The 18,561-nt window shown below is 38.0% G+C and overlaps 1 protein-coding gene across 7 annotated transcripts in view; it reads left to right on the forward strand.

Moving 5' to 3' along the window:
* The first annotated feature begins 623 nt into the window (after nucleotides 1–623).
* The window catches only part of CNTRL (centriolin), a 77,980-nt gene continuing 60,042 nt past the window's right edge, over nucleotides 624–18,561 (forward strand). For 6 of the 7 annotated variants that reach the window (XR_005835237.1, XM_008698824.2, XM_040631813.1 and 3 more), the window contains exons 1-6: nucleotides 624–756; nucleotides 5,426–5,667; nucleotides 7,534–7,664; nucleotides 11,130–11,260; nucleotides 12,842–12,983; nucleotides 15,070–15,256. Coding sequence is in view for 6 of the 7 variants with exons in the window: in XM_008698824.2 (XP_008697046.2) it covers nucleotides 5,457–5,667; nucleotides 7,534–7,664; nucleotides 11,130–11,260; nucleotides 12,842–12,983; nucleotides 15,070–15,256 (802 nt within the window). In the remaining variant the exon portion in view is untranslated. Of the gene's footprint in view, nucleotides 757–5,425; nucleotides 5,668–7,533; nucleotides 7,665–11,129; nucleotides 11,261–12,841; nucleotides 12,984–15,069; nucleotides 15,257–18,561 lie in introns of those variants that run through there. The other variant, XM_040631816.1, reaches the window with a different exon arrangement.

Here is an 18,561-nt window from a genome sequence, read left to right on the forward strand (position 1 = left end):
TTGCTTTTAAATTCACAGTATCTGCTAAGTTCTCTTTAACCGCTGGATGGATGCTGTGAAACGCAGCACTTTCAGGCAAGCCCTAACTGAAGTCTCCTCAGACGCTTCTTGCTTTTCTTTCTCTGTTCCGCACCAGAGGAATATTCTCCACAGCCCACGGGAACATTCGCTGCCCGGGTTTCCAGGCTGGTCTGGCTCCCTTCACCTCAGGTGGCAGCCGCGTCCAAGCTCAGCACTACATCCACGTCCGGCCTCACTGGTCCCTGAAGGCGAGAATTCGCCTCAGAAACAGGCCGCGCAAGGAGGAGAAGCCGCTGCCAGTATCGGAAGGGCGGCAGCTTGGCTGCGCACGCAGTCTGTCCCTCAGGTCGGCCTGTGGCCCAGCACCCCGCAGGAGCGTGTCCGAGCCTCGGCGTGAGGCAGCTGCGGCTTAGTCTCGGGGAAGGGAGATGGGCTCGTCGGCGGCTGCAGCAGAAAACCTCGCCCCCCACAGGATCCACACCATTAGGAAGCCTCGCGTCCCTGAGGACCCGAGGCAGAGGCGGCAAAAGCGGCGGGAAGCCCGGCCCCGCCTCTTCAACGGCTCCGGGAGGGGCGTGGCCGCAGCAGACCCCGCCCACGCCGCGCGCGGGGCCCCTGGGCAACCGGCACAACACAACAAAATGGCTGCCGCGTCGCTGGACGCCTAAAGGAAAGGAGCTGCGCGTCTCCCGCCCCGCCTCGTCCCGCGGGTCTGCTCCGCTCGGCTCCTCGGCGGTGAGTGCCAGGCCTGATCGAGGCCGTTCTCGGGCATTGGGCGGAGCCGTGGGGGCCGGCGGCGAAGGCGGGAAGGCCTGGCCCGAGCGTGGGGTGGGCCGGCTGGAGATGGATGCGGGGACGGGGGCGTGTTCCTGGGAATTGGGATTGGATGAGAAGGAGGGGACGGCCCGGAACGGGCGTGGAGAGGAGGATGAAAAGAGGGAGGTTTGGATGAGTAGTGAGAAGGTAACGCGTGGGGATGGCGGGGGCGCTTGGGGGTAGAGAACCAGAATTTCTGGGGAGGTGTGGACGTTGGGGTGCGGCGCCGAGAAGGATGGGGGTCCCGCCACCCAGAGGAGGAGGGAGGGGCTGGAGTGTGCCAGGTGTCTGTAGGGAATGACGAGCATAAAGGACGTTTTGGGTGTTCTCACGAGTGTCATGGTATCGGATGGAGTATAGTACGTGGACAATGAGGAAAGTTAAAGTATTGGGAAGAAATGTTAAATGGAAGAGCAAATATTTTGTTGTCTAATGGTTAAAGGGTGGGTGAATTTTCATGTCAAAACTTGGGTTCAAGTTTTGACTCGGCCACTTTGTGTTACTTAACCCGCTCTGTGACTTTGGGTGTGTTCCTTAATCTTCCTGAGCATGTTTTCTCGTTTGTAAAAATAACGGCTGGTTACCTTTGAGTCTACGCTATGTGTCAAATTCAATTCTAAGCCCTTTGCATGTATTAACTAATTCGGAATTTAAAATAACTTGTATGAGGTAGCCATCTTCTGTTTGAAGATGAAACTGAGGATCAGAGAGGTTAAGTAATTTGCCTAGTGTCAGTAAGTGGAGAAGCAGGATTTGAACTCGGGCTGTTTGGTCCCAGAATCCAAGCTCTTAATTCTCAGTGAAACACTGCCATTTGTAAATGAGGTTAATAATTCTGACCTTATACCTCATGTGTGAGAATTTAAATTTCCTAATGTCTTTAGAGTGCTTAGTACAGTCCTCTTTTCATTCATTCAACAAATATTTATTGTGCATCAAATAATAGAATCTCTGCTGTCTTGTAGCATAGAAACAAGTAATAATCAAGTTGTTGCACAAATGATTATTTAATTCTAATTATAAGATGTTATAAAGGAGACTACTTGGTGCAAAGACAATGTATACTAGGGAGATGTAAACCTTTTGTGTATCTTGAGTGTAGAAACACTGCTTTCTCAGTTTTATTTTTAATGCCTGACACGGTTCTTAGTGCATAAAAGTTACTCAATAAAATTGAATTACTGAATAAATATATTAATGGGAGGAGATGGGCAGTATGGGCTTTTAGGCAGACACTCCCCTCTTTTATTTTTTTAATCTCCTCCCTTTATGAAAACTACATATAATTCAAAAATAAATATATTTAATTTTATTTGTTTATTTACTTATTTTTACAATTTTATTTTTAAAGCACATGCCTCTTAGCTATCCTCAAGTTTGAGTATATATTATTCTTATTTAGAAAGAGACACCCTTACAGAATCAGTATTACTAAGAAACTTGTTTCCATGGCAGAATGGTGTGATAGTAGCAATAGAAGTTTTTGCCACACTTGGGAAATTAGGACCAAAAGCATTGTCACTGGCATAAATAGCAGTTATATGAATTGGAGGAGGCTTTTCTGATCTATATGGATAGTTTAACATGAAAAAATGAAAGAGAAAGTAAAGACACATAGAAGTTTGCAGTTTAAAGTGGACTGTACTGTTGGCACAAGGCAGTTGGCCATATTGTAATGTATAACTGTGAAATAATAATCACTTTTTAAAAGCAAATGTAGCAGACTTTTGTTCTCTTCAAACTTGTCACTTAAGAAGCTAGATAATGAGTTCAGTGATGTTATTATATTAAATTTTCTGTGTTTCCCTCAGGAATTATCTTATAGGATATGCTATCTGTTGATCAAGGTCAGTTAGTGTCATTTATTCTGGTCTATTTTGTGTGAGGCACCATGCTAGGCTCTAGAGAGCAAATCAAACATGATCTGGACTCCAGAAAACTCAGTCAGCAGTATGACATGGTAATGAAGACCTGGGCTTTGATATCAGATCAGGATTCAAGCCTTGGATTAACTAATTAGTTATGGGACTTTGAACAAATTACTTAACCTTTTAATCTTTAAAGGGAGAGATGATAATACTTATTTTGGGGAATTGTTATATTTAATCCTCCTAATGTGATGATACATGTAAGAGCTTATCACAATATTTGACAGATGGTAAAGTTAATGTTCAACCTGGGAAATTTAAAACAAAGTGTAGTTAAAGTGATGGGTCTGATTTTCTGGTGAGATGTATAAATAATTCTGAAAGCAGGAGCCAAAGAGGAATTCCAGCCATGTTTTGGGTAAGATCAGCATTTCTAGAATGACTACGTCATCATAGAAAGATATTACATCTATTAATTGTTGGTTAATTGATTGACTATATTAATGGTGCCTCTCTTTTCCATATATTATATATGTTCTAACCATTTAACAAATAAATTTCTTCATAATCCCAGCCTGTATAATAATACCTATATACTTGTGAAGGTGTTCACACATCAAACCATTATAATATCTCATTCTAATACCAATTTATGTAGCATTAACATTGGGGCTGCCCAAAATCTTTGAATTGATAACTTTTCTAAAAATTAAAGATTTTATTTGAGAGAGAGAGTGAGCAAGAGAGAGAGCATGAGTGGGGATAAGAGGCAGAGGGAAGGGGAGAAGCAGACTCTCCCGCTGAGCAGGGAGCCCAAAGCGCCGGGCTCAATCCCAGGACCCTGCGATCATGACCTGAGCCGAAGGTAGACACTCAACTGACTGAGCCATCCAGGTGCCCCAACCTTTCTAAAAATTAATTTGTGTTTTGTCTTCACATTTTAAGAAGGGAGAATAGGGGAGATTATGGATATTGAGCAAAAATAGCATCATTGTTAATACAACCTTGCTGAAAACCTATCCATTTTATAAGATTTTTTTTTGTCTAAAAGTTTGTCAAACTTATGATTTTTGCAATGGTTATACTTGTAAAAGTCATAGTGTATCATGAAAATCTGTTTTGCATAAACCTAACCTTGCACATTAGGACTCTTGGTGTTGAGGACTAATATTGCACAAGAAGATATCCTTTTGTTAAGGTATTAAATAATTGCATTTTATCAGTTCTTCATGAGTAATTCATTAGATAAAATTAATTAGCTGCTTTCTGCTAAGTTCTGCCCTAGGCCTGGAATAAACCAGTGAACAATATCCCTGCTTTCATGGAACTTACATTCTACTAGATTAGTTATGTGATTTGACATACAAATTAGAGAGGAGGACTGATTCTCTTCGTTACTATAGCTAGCATTGTGTCTGACCTAGTCATTTACCAGTCTGGGCTTTAATTTTCTTTTCTGAAAAATAAAGGGATTTGACTAAGATCCCTTTCATCAATAAGTGCTTTCATTCCTTCTGAGAGACCCAACCTTCAACAAAATTGGTTATGTTTAACAAGGCAGATAAAAATATTCTATGATTTCATTTACATATAGTTCAAAAATAGCTTATGGAGTGCCTAGCTGGCTCAGCTGGAAGAGCACGTGACTCTTGATCTCAGGGTTGTGAGTTTGAGCCCCATGTAGGATGTAGAAATACTTAAAAATAAAAATCTTAAATAGTTAAAAAAATCTTTGGCATTAGAAATCAGCGTAGTGATTACCCATGTATGTGGGCTAATGACTGGAAGGGGGTACAAAGTGGCTTTTGGGGTTCTGGTAATATTGTTTCTTGATCTGAATACTGGTTGTATTCACTGTATAAAAATTCATGGAGCGGTACACTTAATGATTCATGCATTGTTCTGTGTGGGAGGAATGGGGGAAGTGATAAATTCAGTTTGGACAGACTGAGTTTAGGATGGCAATGAAATATCAAGTAGACAATTGGGAACAGGAATCTGGAACTCAGAGGTTGGATTAAAGATATAAACATCAATATACAGGTGACATTGGGAGTCATGGGTGTGCATTAGATTGTCTAAAGTGAGATTGGAGAGAGAATAGAAGAGACTCGAGGAGCTCTGACATTTGAAGATTGAATACAGTACATGAGCCAGCAAAGGAAGCCAAGGAGTGGCCACAAAGGCAGGAGGATACCAGGAGAATGTGGTGTCCCAGAAGTAAAAGAAGAAACTTTATCAGGAAGGGGAGAGTAATTGTCAGTATTAAATACTGCTGGTTGCCAAACATTTCCAGCTTCCTACATTCTAGGACCCTTTGTGGGTGTGAGGGGTGCTGTGACTAGTTTGGTCCAATACAGAAGAGAAATGACAGGTGAGATTTCTGGCTGGAGCATGTGTCAATACAAGAGCTTTTGGAGGTCTCTTTTCCCTCTGGCAAGGTGATCAGCAGTGTTTGAAGCAGTGTCTGCTCCCATCAGGTTGGAGTAGTATGGGTCCTAGGATCTGTAGCCTCTGAGTTTGTAACTTCGTCATCTTCAGAACACTAGAAATAAGGGCGCTTGGCTGGCTCAGTTGGTAGAATGTGTGACTCTTGATCTCGGTATCATGAGTTCAAGCCCCACTCTGGGTGCAGAACTTAAAAAAACTCTAGAAGTAGATCAATAGTTATGAGAGCTCTAAAAAATTAACCTTGTTAAATATGCCGAAATCTCTTACAGGTTTTGATGGACACCTGGCTTTATTCTTGCCATGAAGAAAGGTTCTCAGCAAACATTTTCCAATGCAAAGATGCCACCATCGCCTCACTCTCCTAGTCCACCATCCCTTATGTCCAATATGAGATCTAGGTCACTTTCACCTCTAAGTGGATCTGACAGTCTTCGTTTTGGAGGACAATGGAGTGAACAAGTTGAGATTACAGATGAAAACACGGTGCTTTTGGACAGCCAAGACCATAAAGGTAATGCTTTTTAATCTAAGAATTTGAACACATACTCTAGAGTAGAGATGGACAATTACCAAACTTACATTTTTGGTCCAAGTGAAATATATATCTTCGTACTAACATGACCTATTGTTTATATCTGCAGGAAGTGTATAAGGACAGTGGAAGATGAAGGCTTCTGGGTGAGGGTGAAGCTGTCTGAAAGAGTTAGGAGAAGAGAATTTCCAGAAAGAGGAGGCTTTATTTCCTGTGGCGGGAGAGTACCTTAAAGCTCATATTTCAAATTTACCATCATCCTTAGTTAGAGGAAAAGCATATCTGTTCACTTCAGAGTGGAGTGTCTTAATTCAGTACAAAAATATAATCTACCCTTGGGCTATTCTAGTCTGCTTATGGTCAAACTGCTTATCATGTTCCTGTAAGGGACATGTATATGTTCCTCCAAGGTTTTGCTTTTATTTTTTTCTTAAAAGCAGTCTGTTCATGTGGGAATCTGTTTTCAGAAATATATTCTTTTTTTCTAAGAGACCCTTTAACGTGACTGAATGTGAATGAAAACTATGTGATTTCTTTGCTAAGTCATGAAGTCACAGCTATCTAGCTGCTCAGTTTTTATTACTAAACCTTATCAGCAATTGAGTTTAGACTGTACTCTTACTGTCAGTTGGTACACTGTTGACTCTGATTTGATTAATATTTTAGAATATTAGTCATTTTCTTTCCTAGAATAGCCCAAATTAAAGGAAAAAAATCACTTTATTTTGAACCCAGATAAATGTAATATTAATTTATTATAAATAATCTTAGGGAAATTTTGTCATACAGCCTGAATCTGAACCCAGCATTGATTTTTTTCTGACTCAAAGAAAGAATTTTCTTTTTACAGCTGCTTTTGTAAAATGTAAGATGGCTTTGAGAAGCTTTGACAGCAATGTCCAGTCTTAGGGCGGGAGTGCTGTCCATCAAGTTAGTACTTTATAAAATATATTGTGTTATTCTCTGTTTAAAAGAACAACAAATTTGAGTTTTTCACCACTAAAAAAAGAAAAAAAGGATTTTTAAGAATTACAGTGTTTCTGAAATTTAGATTGGAATTTAAAAAAACAAAAACAACCAGAGTAGTGACAGCTTATTTAAAACAAAACAAAACAAAACAAAAAACTAAGTAATTTAGCACTGTAATAAGTCGATAACTGTAAAAAAAAAGACCCGAAAACTAGGGCGTGCCTGGGTGGCTTAGTCGGTTAAGCCTCCCACTCTTGATTTTGGCTCAGGTCTTGATCGCAGGGCTGTGAGATCCAGCCCTGCTTTGGGCTCTGCTCTTGGTGTAGAGCCTGCTTATGATTCTCTCTCTCCCTTTCCTGTGCGCCCCTTCTCTCTCTTTCCCTCTCTCTCTCTCCTTCTCTAAAAACAAAACAAAACAAAACAAAACAAAAAAGCTAATATCAAAAATATTGCTAAAACTTTAATGCTGCATGGGATTAAAAGTATAAGTTTTGGATTCTTCTGCCTGGGTTCAGGTCCTGGATTTCCACATCATTAGCCACAAGATCTTGAGCAAACTATTATAGTTTTTTTTAAATAAATGGGAATAGTAATTTCTATTTTAAATGTTGTACAAATTAAATTGTAAGTGTAAAGCGTATAGTGCAAGCTTGGGACAGAGCTAATATTTATAAAGTATAACTTACTATATATGTATGCAATTATTATAATATAATGCTATATAAAGTAAAATATAATTAAAACATTGCAGTTAGAACTAACCAGCTGTTTTTATATTTGCATGTCATAAAAATTTTTTTTGTTATATATCATCAAAATAATTTGTTTTTCAGAGGTGTCCCTTCTACTGATGATAATCTGTTTCTGTAATTTCAGAAGCCGATTCACATACAGGAGTCCGATACATTACAGAGGCCCTTGTTAAAAAACTTACTAAACAGGACAATTTGGCCTTGGTAAAATCTCTGAACCTTTCACTTGCTAAAGATGGTGGCAAGAAATTTAGGGTAGGTTACCAGCATTGTTTTTTAATTTTTCTGTTTTAAAACTGAAAATTAAAAGATTATACTAGATTTACAGTAACATTTCATCCTAATGTCACCTAATTTGTAGCCGACCTTGTATTGTTTCCAGTGGAAGTTCTATATCGGAAGTATGACATCTTCACATTCATAAGCTCCTATTATTCTATACATTATTGGATTCTTTCTAGAGATGGGGTTGGCAAACTATATAGCTTGTAGGCCAAATCAGGCCTGCTGCCTGTTTTTGTAAATAAAATTTTATTGGAACACAGCCACACTTATTTGTATACATATTGTCTGTGGCTGTTTTTGCACTACAATAGCAGGGGTAAATAGTTGTCACAGAGACTATATGGCCCATAAAGCCAAAAATATTGACTATGTGGCTTTTTCCAGAAAAAGTTTGCTGATCCCTGCTCTTGAATGTTTATTACTTTATTCGTAAACTATACAACATGAATACATTGTAAAAGACAACTTAAACATTTTAATTGGAAAAAAATATAAACTTAGATGCCTACTACATTAGTCACAAAAATTAGTTCCGGAAGGTTGAAGATTTAATGAAACCAGAACAAAACCCACAAAAATGCTATAGAAGTATTAGGAAAGAATATAGGAGAGTTTATTTTAGAGTCTTAGAGTTGAGAAAGCCCTTTAAGCGAGCACCAACCCTAGTACCACAAAGAAAAATATTGACAGACTTAGTGTACATAAAGATTAAAAAGTGTTTAATGAAAGATATGTTTTAAAAAGTTAAACTGTCAGGGAGTGTTTTCAGCATATGTAATAGTACCCATATAAAGAGCTTCTACAATTCAGTAAGAGAGACAACTCAGTGGAGAATGTGCAAAGGATATGAACAGGGCATTCACAAAAGTATTATAAGTGGCATGAAAATATATCCACCTTTATTAATATGAAAAATATGAAAACAATAGTTTGATACCATTTTCATTCTTGTATGTCTAATGGTCAAGAATTAAAAGGATTATTTCAGTGTTCAGAATGGTGTGGGAAGTGGGTATTATCATATTGTCTTAGTGGGACATACACATTGCTCCTGCAATTTAGAAAGACAGTTTGGTAGCATTTATCCAAATTTCACGTGTACTTATTTGATCCAGCAATTGAGTTTATGCTTACTGAATTTATACTTACCAACCCAGCAGTTCTACTCCTTGATGTCCGTTCTACCGATATTACATGCACATATATCCAGAAGTATCTATATAGTCATGTTTATTAAGCATTATTTAAAATAGAAAAATTGGAAATAACCAAATTTCTATCAATAGGGAATTGGTTAAATAAATTATGGTGCTGTAGACCAAGAAATACTATCAAGTTTCTTAAAAAAAATAAGAATGTCTTAATGTGGGACAATGTCCGCAGTGCATTTAATGAAAAAAATTCTAAAACATTTTGTATAATAAGGTCTAAAAATTCTGTTTTTCTATATGTGTATATATGGATGTAAATGAATAGAAAGCTACAGATGTTTATATGTCAGCCTCTTAGCAACGGTTACCTTTGATCAGTGGGATTTTTTTTACGGGTGCCTAGGAACTTGAAGAAGAGAGCTTCTTTTGTTTCATTTGAAATTTTTATTAGAATATGTTTGTATTTTACTTGTGTAATTAAAAAGGAAAAGGGAGACATTCTGGAGTTTACAAGTTGCAAAAATGAAATCAAAGTAGTAAATATTTACTGTATGGTTATTATATGCCAGGCATTATGTTAGGCTGTGGGAATAAGTACACAGGTAAATAAGCTAAGTTTCTGATCTCTGGAAACTTAGAGCTTCCTAGAAGAATGTCTGGAATTAAGAGGAGAAATAGTGAAGGGGAGTCAGAGAGAGAGAGAGAGAAAGCACACACAGGAGAGGCATACCCAGTGAAGAAATCTGAAGGGGCTATTAGAACAAGAAGATCTAAGAGTATGATGAATGGAGACCAAAGGAAGGATGGATGATATAAAATGTCACAGAATCATTAAGTAGGACAAAAACTTAGAAGTCATTTGGATTTGGCAGTTCAGAAGCCCTTCTATTTCTCAAACTAACTGGGCCTTTGTATTTTTCTCCTCTGCCTGTTGTTCTCTGCCCCCACATGTTCACAGAGCTGGCTTCTTGTTATTAAGGTCTCAGTTCAGTGTACTTCCTCTATGAGGCCTTCTCTTACCACCCAGTTGCCATTAGCTACCTTCTCCATGACTCTCTTTCATTCTTTCCACCAACAAATACTTATTCAGTGCCCACTATGTGCCAGGCATTTATGCTTACGCAGTGAACACAGCAGACAAATCTGCCCGCCTTGGTGATTTGCATGCTGTCACATCACATTATCTTTAGTTTCTTGTTAGTACACTTCAGTGTCTGAAAAAGTTGTTTATTTATTGACTTTCTCTGTGAATGAAAGCATGAACCTTGGTTTCCTTACTCACCAGTGTATTTCTAGTACCTAGAACAGCCCCTGGCAGATAATCCATGTTTGATAAATGTTTGTGGAATGGATGGATGAATGGCAATCGTGGAGAGAACTATTTGAATACATAGTAAAAGCAGAAGATATTTTGCCTTACCAATAGAATAAATGGAAGGCAGAATGAGCAAATGTACACAACTCTTGTGAGAACATGATCACAAATAAAGGAGCTAAAATGATAGCTTGATAGGAAAACAAGTTTAGCATGAGGTGATTTGTTCTGTATAGAGGAGATTAAACCTGTTGAACAAAGGCTCCTGTAGCAGGGAAGTTGTCTAGTTCACTGGTATCCATTGCCTGGTGGTGCATCTGATATGTAGTAAGTACCTATTGGATAGTGACTTCTTCTTTTTTTTTTTTTTTTTAAAGATTTTATTTATTTATTCGACAGAGATAGAGACAGCCAGCGAGAGAGGGAACACAAGCAGGGGGAGTGGGAGAGGAAGAAGCAGGCTCATAGCGGAAGAGCCTGATGTGGGGCTCAATCCCATAACGCCGGGATCATGCCCTGAGCCGAAGGCAGACGCTTAACCGCTGTGCCACCCAGGCGCCCCTGGATAGTGACTTCTTAAACTTAGGGGAAGATCCAGGAGTGAAAGAGATTAAAGATGCAAGACCGTGGGGGGGGGGGGGAGGAAGTAGATGAGGTTATGCAAGAGCATAGGTATCTAGCTGAATTTCGAAGAAAGGAGGAGGAGAGGAGGCATAGAAAAGTTGAAGTGGAATTCTTGTTGAATAGTTTTGATTGTCTTGATACATAGGAAGTGTTGTCCATCCAGGGGCAAGGAGAGCTGCTATTCCTGGTCGAAGGAAGCTGTACCAAAGGATTGTCCAGGAGAGCAGGAAGGGTTTATTATTCTCTGGTGACTGATCAAAACAGCCCTTGATGCATATACATACATGTTGTACTTTATGTAAGGAATTTGTCATGTAAAGTATTTATTCATTTGTTTCCAATTAGTATATTGAAAATTTGGAAAAATGCGTTAAACTTGAAGTACTGAATCTCAGCTATAATCTAATAGGGAAGATTGAGAAATTGGACAAGCTGTCAAAATTACGTGAACTCAACTTATCGTATAACAAAATCTGGTAAGTAAATACTCTTTATGTAGCATTGTAGCATTGTCTTTGTTAAAGAGGTAGATTAATGTTGCCCACGTTACTGAATTGAAAGAGTCCTTTGAACAGCAGTTACTTGGATCCTCATTCATTGCTAGTCTAGCCCTTCGCGTATGATAACTGCTTTCGTGTTTTGGCATTACTAAAGTACCGAATAATATTTTTCTAGCATTATCCTTCGCGTATGATAACTGCTTTCGTGTTTTGGCATTACTAAAGTACCGAATAATATTTTTCTAGCATTATCCTTCGCGTATGATAACTGCTTTCGTGTTTTGGCATTACTAAAGTACCGAATAATATTTTTCTAGCATTATCCTTCGCGTATGATAACTGCTTTCGTGTTTTGGCATTACTAAAGTATCGAATAATATTTTTCTAGCATTATCAAAGAAGGAGATACATGAATACCAAATTTTATTTTACTTCCATTTTTGACAGGAAGTTTTCACAGATAGAGTCTTTGATCCACTGCCTTATTACATTAAGAAAGTTGACATGAAGCAGAGTGTTTTAATCCTGTCATTTTGATCCTGAAGATATTTCAATGTATTTTGATACTATGTGTTTATCCTGATGTTCTTTGTTCATTGCTGTAATACATTCAGTCGTGCTTTCACTTCATAATATATATTACTGTGAGGAATAAACATAATAAAACTGACAGTGGCAAAAAACCACACATAGAAAACTTGTTATAAACAAAATGATGCAATTGTCAAGTCTTGAAAATCTTTATATCTGTATACTTCCCCCCACCTTAGACTTGGAAGATAGTGGCCAATAAAATAAAACCACTAACAGTGGCAGAAGCTCTAATATGGCAAAAAATGAAAGGGGAAAAAAAACGGAACCAAATCCTTAATATAAAGTTTGTATAAAAAATGATCCTGATAAAAATAATTTTAATAAAATAAAGAAGCTTGGAAATATTTGCCCATAGAAAATTTACCAAGGAATTAAAAGTGACAAATTGTAATCAATTAAATTGACAATTAAATTGGCAAAATATTTCATCAATGAAAATTCATCAATATGATAAATGTTCTATTGATTTAAATATTCTGATTAAAATATTTATGTTCATAAATTAGTGTTCTAGAGAGTCCATCAGTTCAAAATGGCAATCATATCCTGGTGTTGTAACTAATCTTTTGGTGATGACTTAGGGTAATAACGAAGGTTATCTCTTGTGCAGGGCTGTAACAAAGGAGTGTGTGCTGCTGAGTTTTTCAGCTCTCCCCTGGCTATCCACTAGTACTGCTCCCAGTGAGTAGTGATAATGCCATGGATAGACTCTCCTTTTCTGTGTTGTGGGATCCTAAAGATAGGTAGGATTTCTGGACCCAGTAATGAAGAGTTGGCAGCTTAGCTGTTCTGGTCAGTTTCTTTTTAGCCACTTTTGTTTGGTTCTCGTTTATTAAAAGGGTTAACAAATTATAATTATGAAAAGTAACCCCACATAAAACCAAGGCTATTTATTCTTAAGCATACAGTGGAGGGACTCTATCATTGTATTTACTAAATTTGATTTTATCCTTTGGTTTCCAGCAAAATTGAAGGCATAGAAAATATGTATAATCTGCAAAAGCTAAACCTTGCAGGAAATGAAATTGAACATATCCCAGTATGGCTAGGGAAGAAGTTAAAATCTTTGCGAGTCCTCAATCTGAAAGGCAACAAGATATCATCGGTAAGTTATTCAAAGTAGCAAGAAGTTTTTTCAAATTTTTAGACTTGTTGAAAAAAATATTAAAGTCTAAGTTTTTAAAAAGTGAGATTTCTTGGGGCACCTGGGTAGCTTAGTTGGTTAAGCATCTGTCTTCGGCTCAGGTCATGATCCCAGGGTCCTGGGATTGAGCCCTGTATGGGGCTCCCTGCTCATCAGGGAGCCTGCTTCTCCCTCTCCCTCTGCTGCTCCCCCTGCTTGTGCTCTTTCTGTCAAATAAATAAAATCTTAAAAAAAAAAAAAAAAGATTTCTTCTTTTAAGGTTCTTGGTCCTTTGACCAGACATCAAATTTAGGTATAACCTAGGACTCTCTAGGGTAATTAAATATAGGCATTTCTGGTTTTGCATGGTTCCATGGTAACTGAGAGTTGACCTCTTCGGATTTTTGCATTATCATTTCATTTGAGCCTCAGAAAACTTTTCTTAAGGAGGCAGTAAAAAGATTATTTTTTGACTGCTGTCAGTTAGGTAGCATTGTCTTTTTCTCATTTTCAGGTTAAATCTCTTACCCAAAGTCACACAACTTGTGCCAGAATCCAGGTCACTGAATGCCAGGAACTGAGTTCTTTTTTTTTGTTTTTGTTTTTTTAAACTTACGAATTAAGCTTGATTATAGTGTCAGGTGTTATAAGTGGTTATTCACTAGCTCTTTTATCATAGAGCAATTTTGTTATCATGGCTCACATAATCTGATAATTGTGTATGCTTTCCTTTGGAGTATAATTAATGATTTTCTTGTAACATTTATACAGTTAGGTGTTTAATAAGTATTTGTTAAGTAAAAACATGAATTTACTTAAATCTATATTAAAATTGAAACAGCCATGCTTAAAGAACATTAGTCATAGAAAAGACAATAAAAGATGTGCTTTCTAATATGGGTCTAGACCTGCCTTCTATGACCTTGGAGAATCCCTTTATCTCTCTAAGATTCTTTGTTTAAATTAGAGCAAACAAACCCTACCCTGCCTTCTTTACAGGGGTGTAATGGGGCTCGATAAAATGATAGATGTGAAGATGTTTTAAAAACTCAAAAACACTAAATGACTCCTTAAACCTTCACCAGTGGAAGAAGCCATTTGTTTAATTACTGTGTGATTCACAATGTCCATGCTTTCTTATTCCATCTTTATAAAGGTCTGGTAAGGTGACTACCATTTCACTGCAACAGCCCAAGAGCCTCAGAGCCCAGACCTTATACTATGTTGCACTGCATCACCTTGGAGCTCTTGGGGCTTATGCTATGATGGAAGGAGGTAGCCATGAATCTAAAAATTGCTATAAATATTCCTTCAAGTAGTCGATTGTTAGATAGTACTCAGTGTCAGCTGATGTTAACAGGAAAATCATTCAATAAATATTATCATTTCTAATTTTTCATGACTTTCTCATCCCAGTTTATATTTGACATTGGCATTAGTAAGAGTGGTACACATTCACTTATGAGAGGTATTAAGGTATTAGGAGTAGCATTTCTTGACCTTTTAAAGTCCCTCTTTGGATAAACATAAAAATCTTTAAAAATGTGACTATCTCCCAGTCTCCTTACTTATTTCTTTTAACGATCAATTATAACTGTTATCTGAAGATTTACCAAAATCTTTTTTATAGCCATTTATATTTTTGATGTGTTCAATCAATATAATGAAAAAATAGTAGGTTTAAAGTTACACAGATAAATTCAAATCCTCTTTTGTTCATTTGTAAGGTCTGAGCTTTGGGCAAGTTATTCAACTTCTTCAAACCTCAGTTTCTTCGTCTACAAAATTAAGATGTTGTTTCTATCATAGGTTGTTGTGAGGAGTCAAATGAAATGGTATATGGAAAATGCTTAATACTGTCCTGATACACTATGGATCCTCAAATACTCACTTTCTGTTCCTCCCCTCACACCACTAATTTTGGATAATGGGTTCCATGAATAGGTTCCTTGCCATGTTGATAGCAATTTTCTTGATTTATTACTTCCTTTAGGTATGCTTTTATTATTTTAAAATTAAATTATACTAATACTGTTACATATACAAATATTGTTACATATCATTTCAGCTCCAAGATGTAAGCAAGTTGAAACCACTTCAAGATTTGACTTCTCTGATCCTACTTGAAAATCCAATTGTGACCCTTCCTCATTACATCCAGTTTACCATTTTTCACCTTCGCTCATTGGAAAGTTTGGAAGGTCAGCCAGTAACTACCCAGGACAGACAAGAGGCTTTTGAGAGATTCAGTTTAGGTAAGGTGACATTAAAAAAAAAACAAACTAAATTTGGGTGGGGGAGGAATTTATTTTCAGAAGTTATCCAGAAAAATATGTTGAAGTGTGAGCTATTTAACTTAATTTTTTTGAAAATACCCCCATAAACCAATTAACATTAATGTCATTATACAACATTTACACATTATTATACAACAATTATACATTAACATCATTAAGAATCATCAGATATTTATTGAGCATGTACTGTGAACCAGGCACTGTATCTGGCACTAAGGATACCATGGTGAACAAGACATATGGTACTGGCCTGCATACAGCTTGTATTTTAATGGAAAAGAAAGACAAAAAGCAAGCAAACCCAGATAAAGTAACAGGAGAAAACCTCCTTTTGGCAAAGGTGTTGTAAAGGAATGACTCGCTCAGAAGTGACATGTAAGCTGACGGCATAGGCAGGAGAAGATCAGCCACGTGAAGAAAGACGTTCAGAGAGAGGAACAGTTTGCACTTTCAGGCTGGAAAGCCGCTGGTAGATTAAGGAACTAAAGGTTCAGTATGACTGGAGGATAAGTCAAGAAAACGTTGGGAGAGATGGGGGAAGGGTGAGATGACAGAGGGCCTTGGGGTTTGGATTTTATTTCAGGTGCAGTAGGAAGCAAATGAGAATTTTTAGGCAGTAGTGGGACACGATCCACTTTTTATTAAGAAAATTATTTTTAGAGTACACTTATCCTGATGAGCACTGAATAATGCATGGAATTCAGTCACTGTATTGTACACCTGAAAGTAATATATGTTAAGTATATTGGAATTAAAATTTTTTTAAAAGATTATTTTTAATGCAGGGTGGAGAGTGATTTGAAGCAGGGCAAGTGGAGATAAAGGGACATGTCCAGAGGCTGTTGCAGTAATCTAGGCTAGAAGTGTTGGTGGTCTGTATTCAGGTGGGGGATGTAGAATAGACAAATCAGTTTTGGGGGTAGAATCAGCAATACATTCTAATGAATTGCATAATTCCCAGGCTTCTTGCTTGAAGAAGTAGTTGGATTGGTGATACTATGTTTACAAAAGGGAGGCTTTAGAATGCTAAGTTTGAATGTCTGCAAGACAACCAAGAAGAGGGTTAGATATGTGAGTCTGGAGTTCAAAGAGATATAAATGTTGTCAGTGTTACAGTGATATTTAATCCCACTGGAACTGATTGGCTCACTCAGGCAGGGGTGGAGAAGAGTCTGGAGTTCAAAGAGATATAAATGTTGTCAGCGTTACAGTGATCTTTAATCCCACTGGAACTGATTGGCTCACTCAGGCAGGGGTGGAGAAGAGCAAGGTGAGCCATCTAAGGAGACTGAGAAAGAGAGGCCAAGTAAGGGGAAACCCAGGAAGTAGTGGGTTGCAAAAGCCCCAGGAAGATTTCACGAGAGGAAGTGGTCAGCTAGGTTGAGTGTTGCAGAGACATAGAGAAAGTAAGTAAGAAAAAGTAAGATGAGGACAGAGAAGTGCTTTAGATCGCAATACATGATGGTCTTGACCAGCACAGTTAAGGAGTGGTTGGAACAAATTCTAGATTACAGATCCAAGAGTGAATGGAAGGGACACATTTGGGTGAAGATTTGAAATTTCCTCCCATGATTTCTCTCTCCTAGTACCTAATAAATGAATTTTTAAAAAGAGTTTAAGTTAGAAAAAATTCACCAGTATCTTCCAGACCAGAAAATGGACAGAAGCAAATGCAGTAAACCTCGAAGCTAGTAACCGAAGAAAGAAAGAGAATGTTTGAGGGTGGAGTGGAGAGACCATCATGGCTCAAATTCTTACGGTCCTTGAAAAGACAAGATGAGATCAGAGAAAAAAAAGAAAGAGTGNNTCTTGATAAGAGGGACACTTTATCAGAAGGGAGCAAAGATGTGTGCAGGTGTGGGTAGTTTTTGTTGCTTTGGTGGTGGGAAAATGAGAAAGTTCCCACGGATGGGGTCTCTTTTCTCAGTGAAATATGAGGTCATCAGCTGAGAAAGAAAATGGAAGGAGTATGGGAAGTTTGAAGAAAAAGAAGAAGGTATGAAATAGCTATTTTAGAGCATTCGGAAGTGAGTCTGTAGGTTCAACCATTCAAAATTGATGTTAGTCCATTTTGGCTTACAAAAAGAGCAGTTTCATATGGTTTGATACAATCCTTGAGAAATATGGTAAATTTTTATTAGTTTGGATCCCCTAACTCAATATTTATTACCCTGAAATTTATGTTTTGGAATCTTTAAAAATATAAATAATGCAAAGGAAAGCCCTCATATAAATACACTTTTGGGGAAAATGTTTAAATTAGGATTATTTATGACTGAGTATTAATTAAGAGGCTCTTGGGATCCAGCGGTGAGCCAGACAGATGCAGTTTCTGCTTTTACAAAGCTTTAGTGGGAAAGGCAGATGCCTAGCCATTTGATCACATTTTATAACTCATTGTGCGACAAAGGGCACAGCAGAGGTACAGGGTGACCTGAGAGCATCTCTGGGAAGCATCTCACCTGGGGAGAGGATAGAATCAAGGCAGGCTTCTCAAAATATTTTCAAAACTAAGACCTGGAAGGTACAAAATAGGTCAGTAGGAGATAGAAGAAGAAAGTTCCAGACAGAGGTGTGAATAAAAGCCTGCAGGATGGGATGCCTGGGTGGCTCAGTCGGTTAAGCATCTGACTCTTGGCTTTGTCTCAGGTAGTCATCTCAGGGTTGTGAGATAGAGCCCCACATCTGGCACTGTGCTCAGCAGGGAGTCTTCTCATCCTTCTCCCTTCCCCTTTGCCCTTCCCTCTCTCTCTCCCTCTCTAAAATAAATAAAATCTTAAAAAAAAGAAGCAGCAGCAGCAGCAGCAGCAGCAGCTTGTAGGTAAGAAGAGGCATCACAAATCTCAAGAAGTGGGGTCACTTCAGAAAGGCTGTAGGGAGTGTACTTGAAAATGAGCCTGGAGAGGGATTTTGAGACCAAATCATGAAGATCTTTGTGAGTTTCATGTAAGTTTGGATGCTATCCTATCCATAGTAGGAAGCCTTGGAAGGATTTTTAAGATCACATAGTATTTTGCAGACCTACTTGCAGCACCCTTTAAAGTGTAATTACTAATATCAGATAAAATATTGCGTGTTTTTTAATAGGAGACCTGGAAAAAACCTTATTTACCAACATGCTAAGTGAATGAAATACTTGGAAGTAAAGTGTTGTTTGTTTTTTTTTTTTAAAGATTTATTTATTTATTAGAGAGCAAGCGCATGAGCATGTGCTAGAGAGCAGAGGTAGGGGCAGATGCACAGGGAGAGAATTTTCAAGCTGA

This window comes from Ursus maritimus, unplaced genomic scaffold (assembly GCF_017311325.1).
Source record: "Ursus maritimus isolate PB19 unplaced genomic scaffold, ASM1731132v1 scaffold_17, whole genome shotgun sequence".
NCBI lineage: Eukaryota > Metazoa > Chordata > Mammalia > Carnivora > Ursidae > Ursus > Ursus maritimus.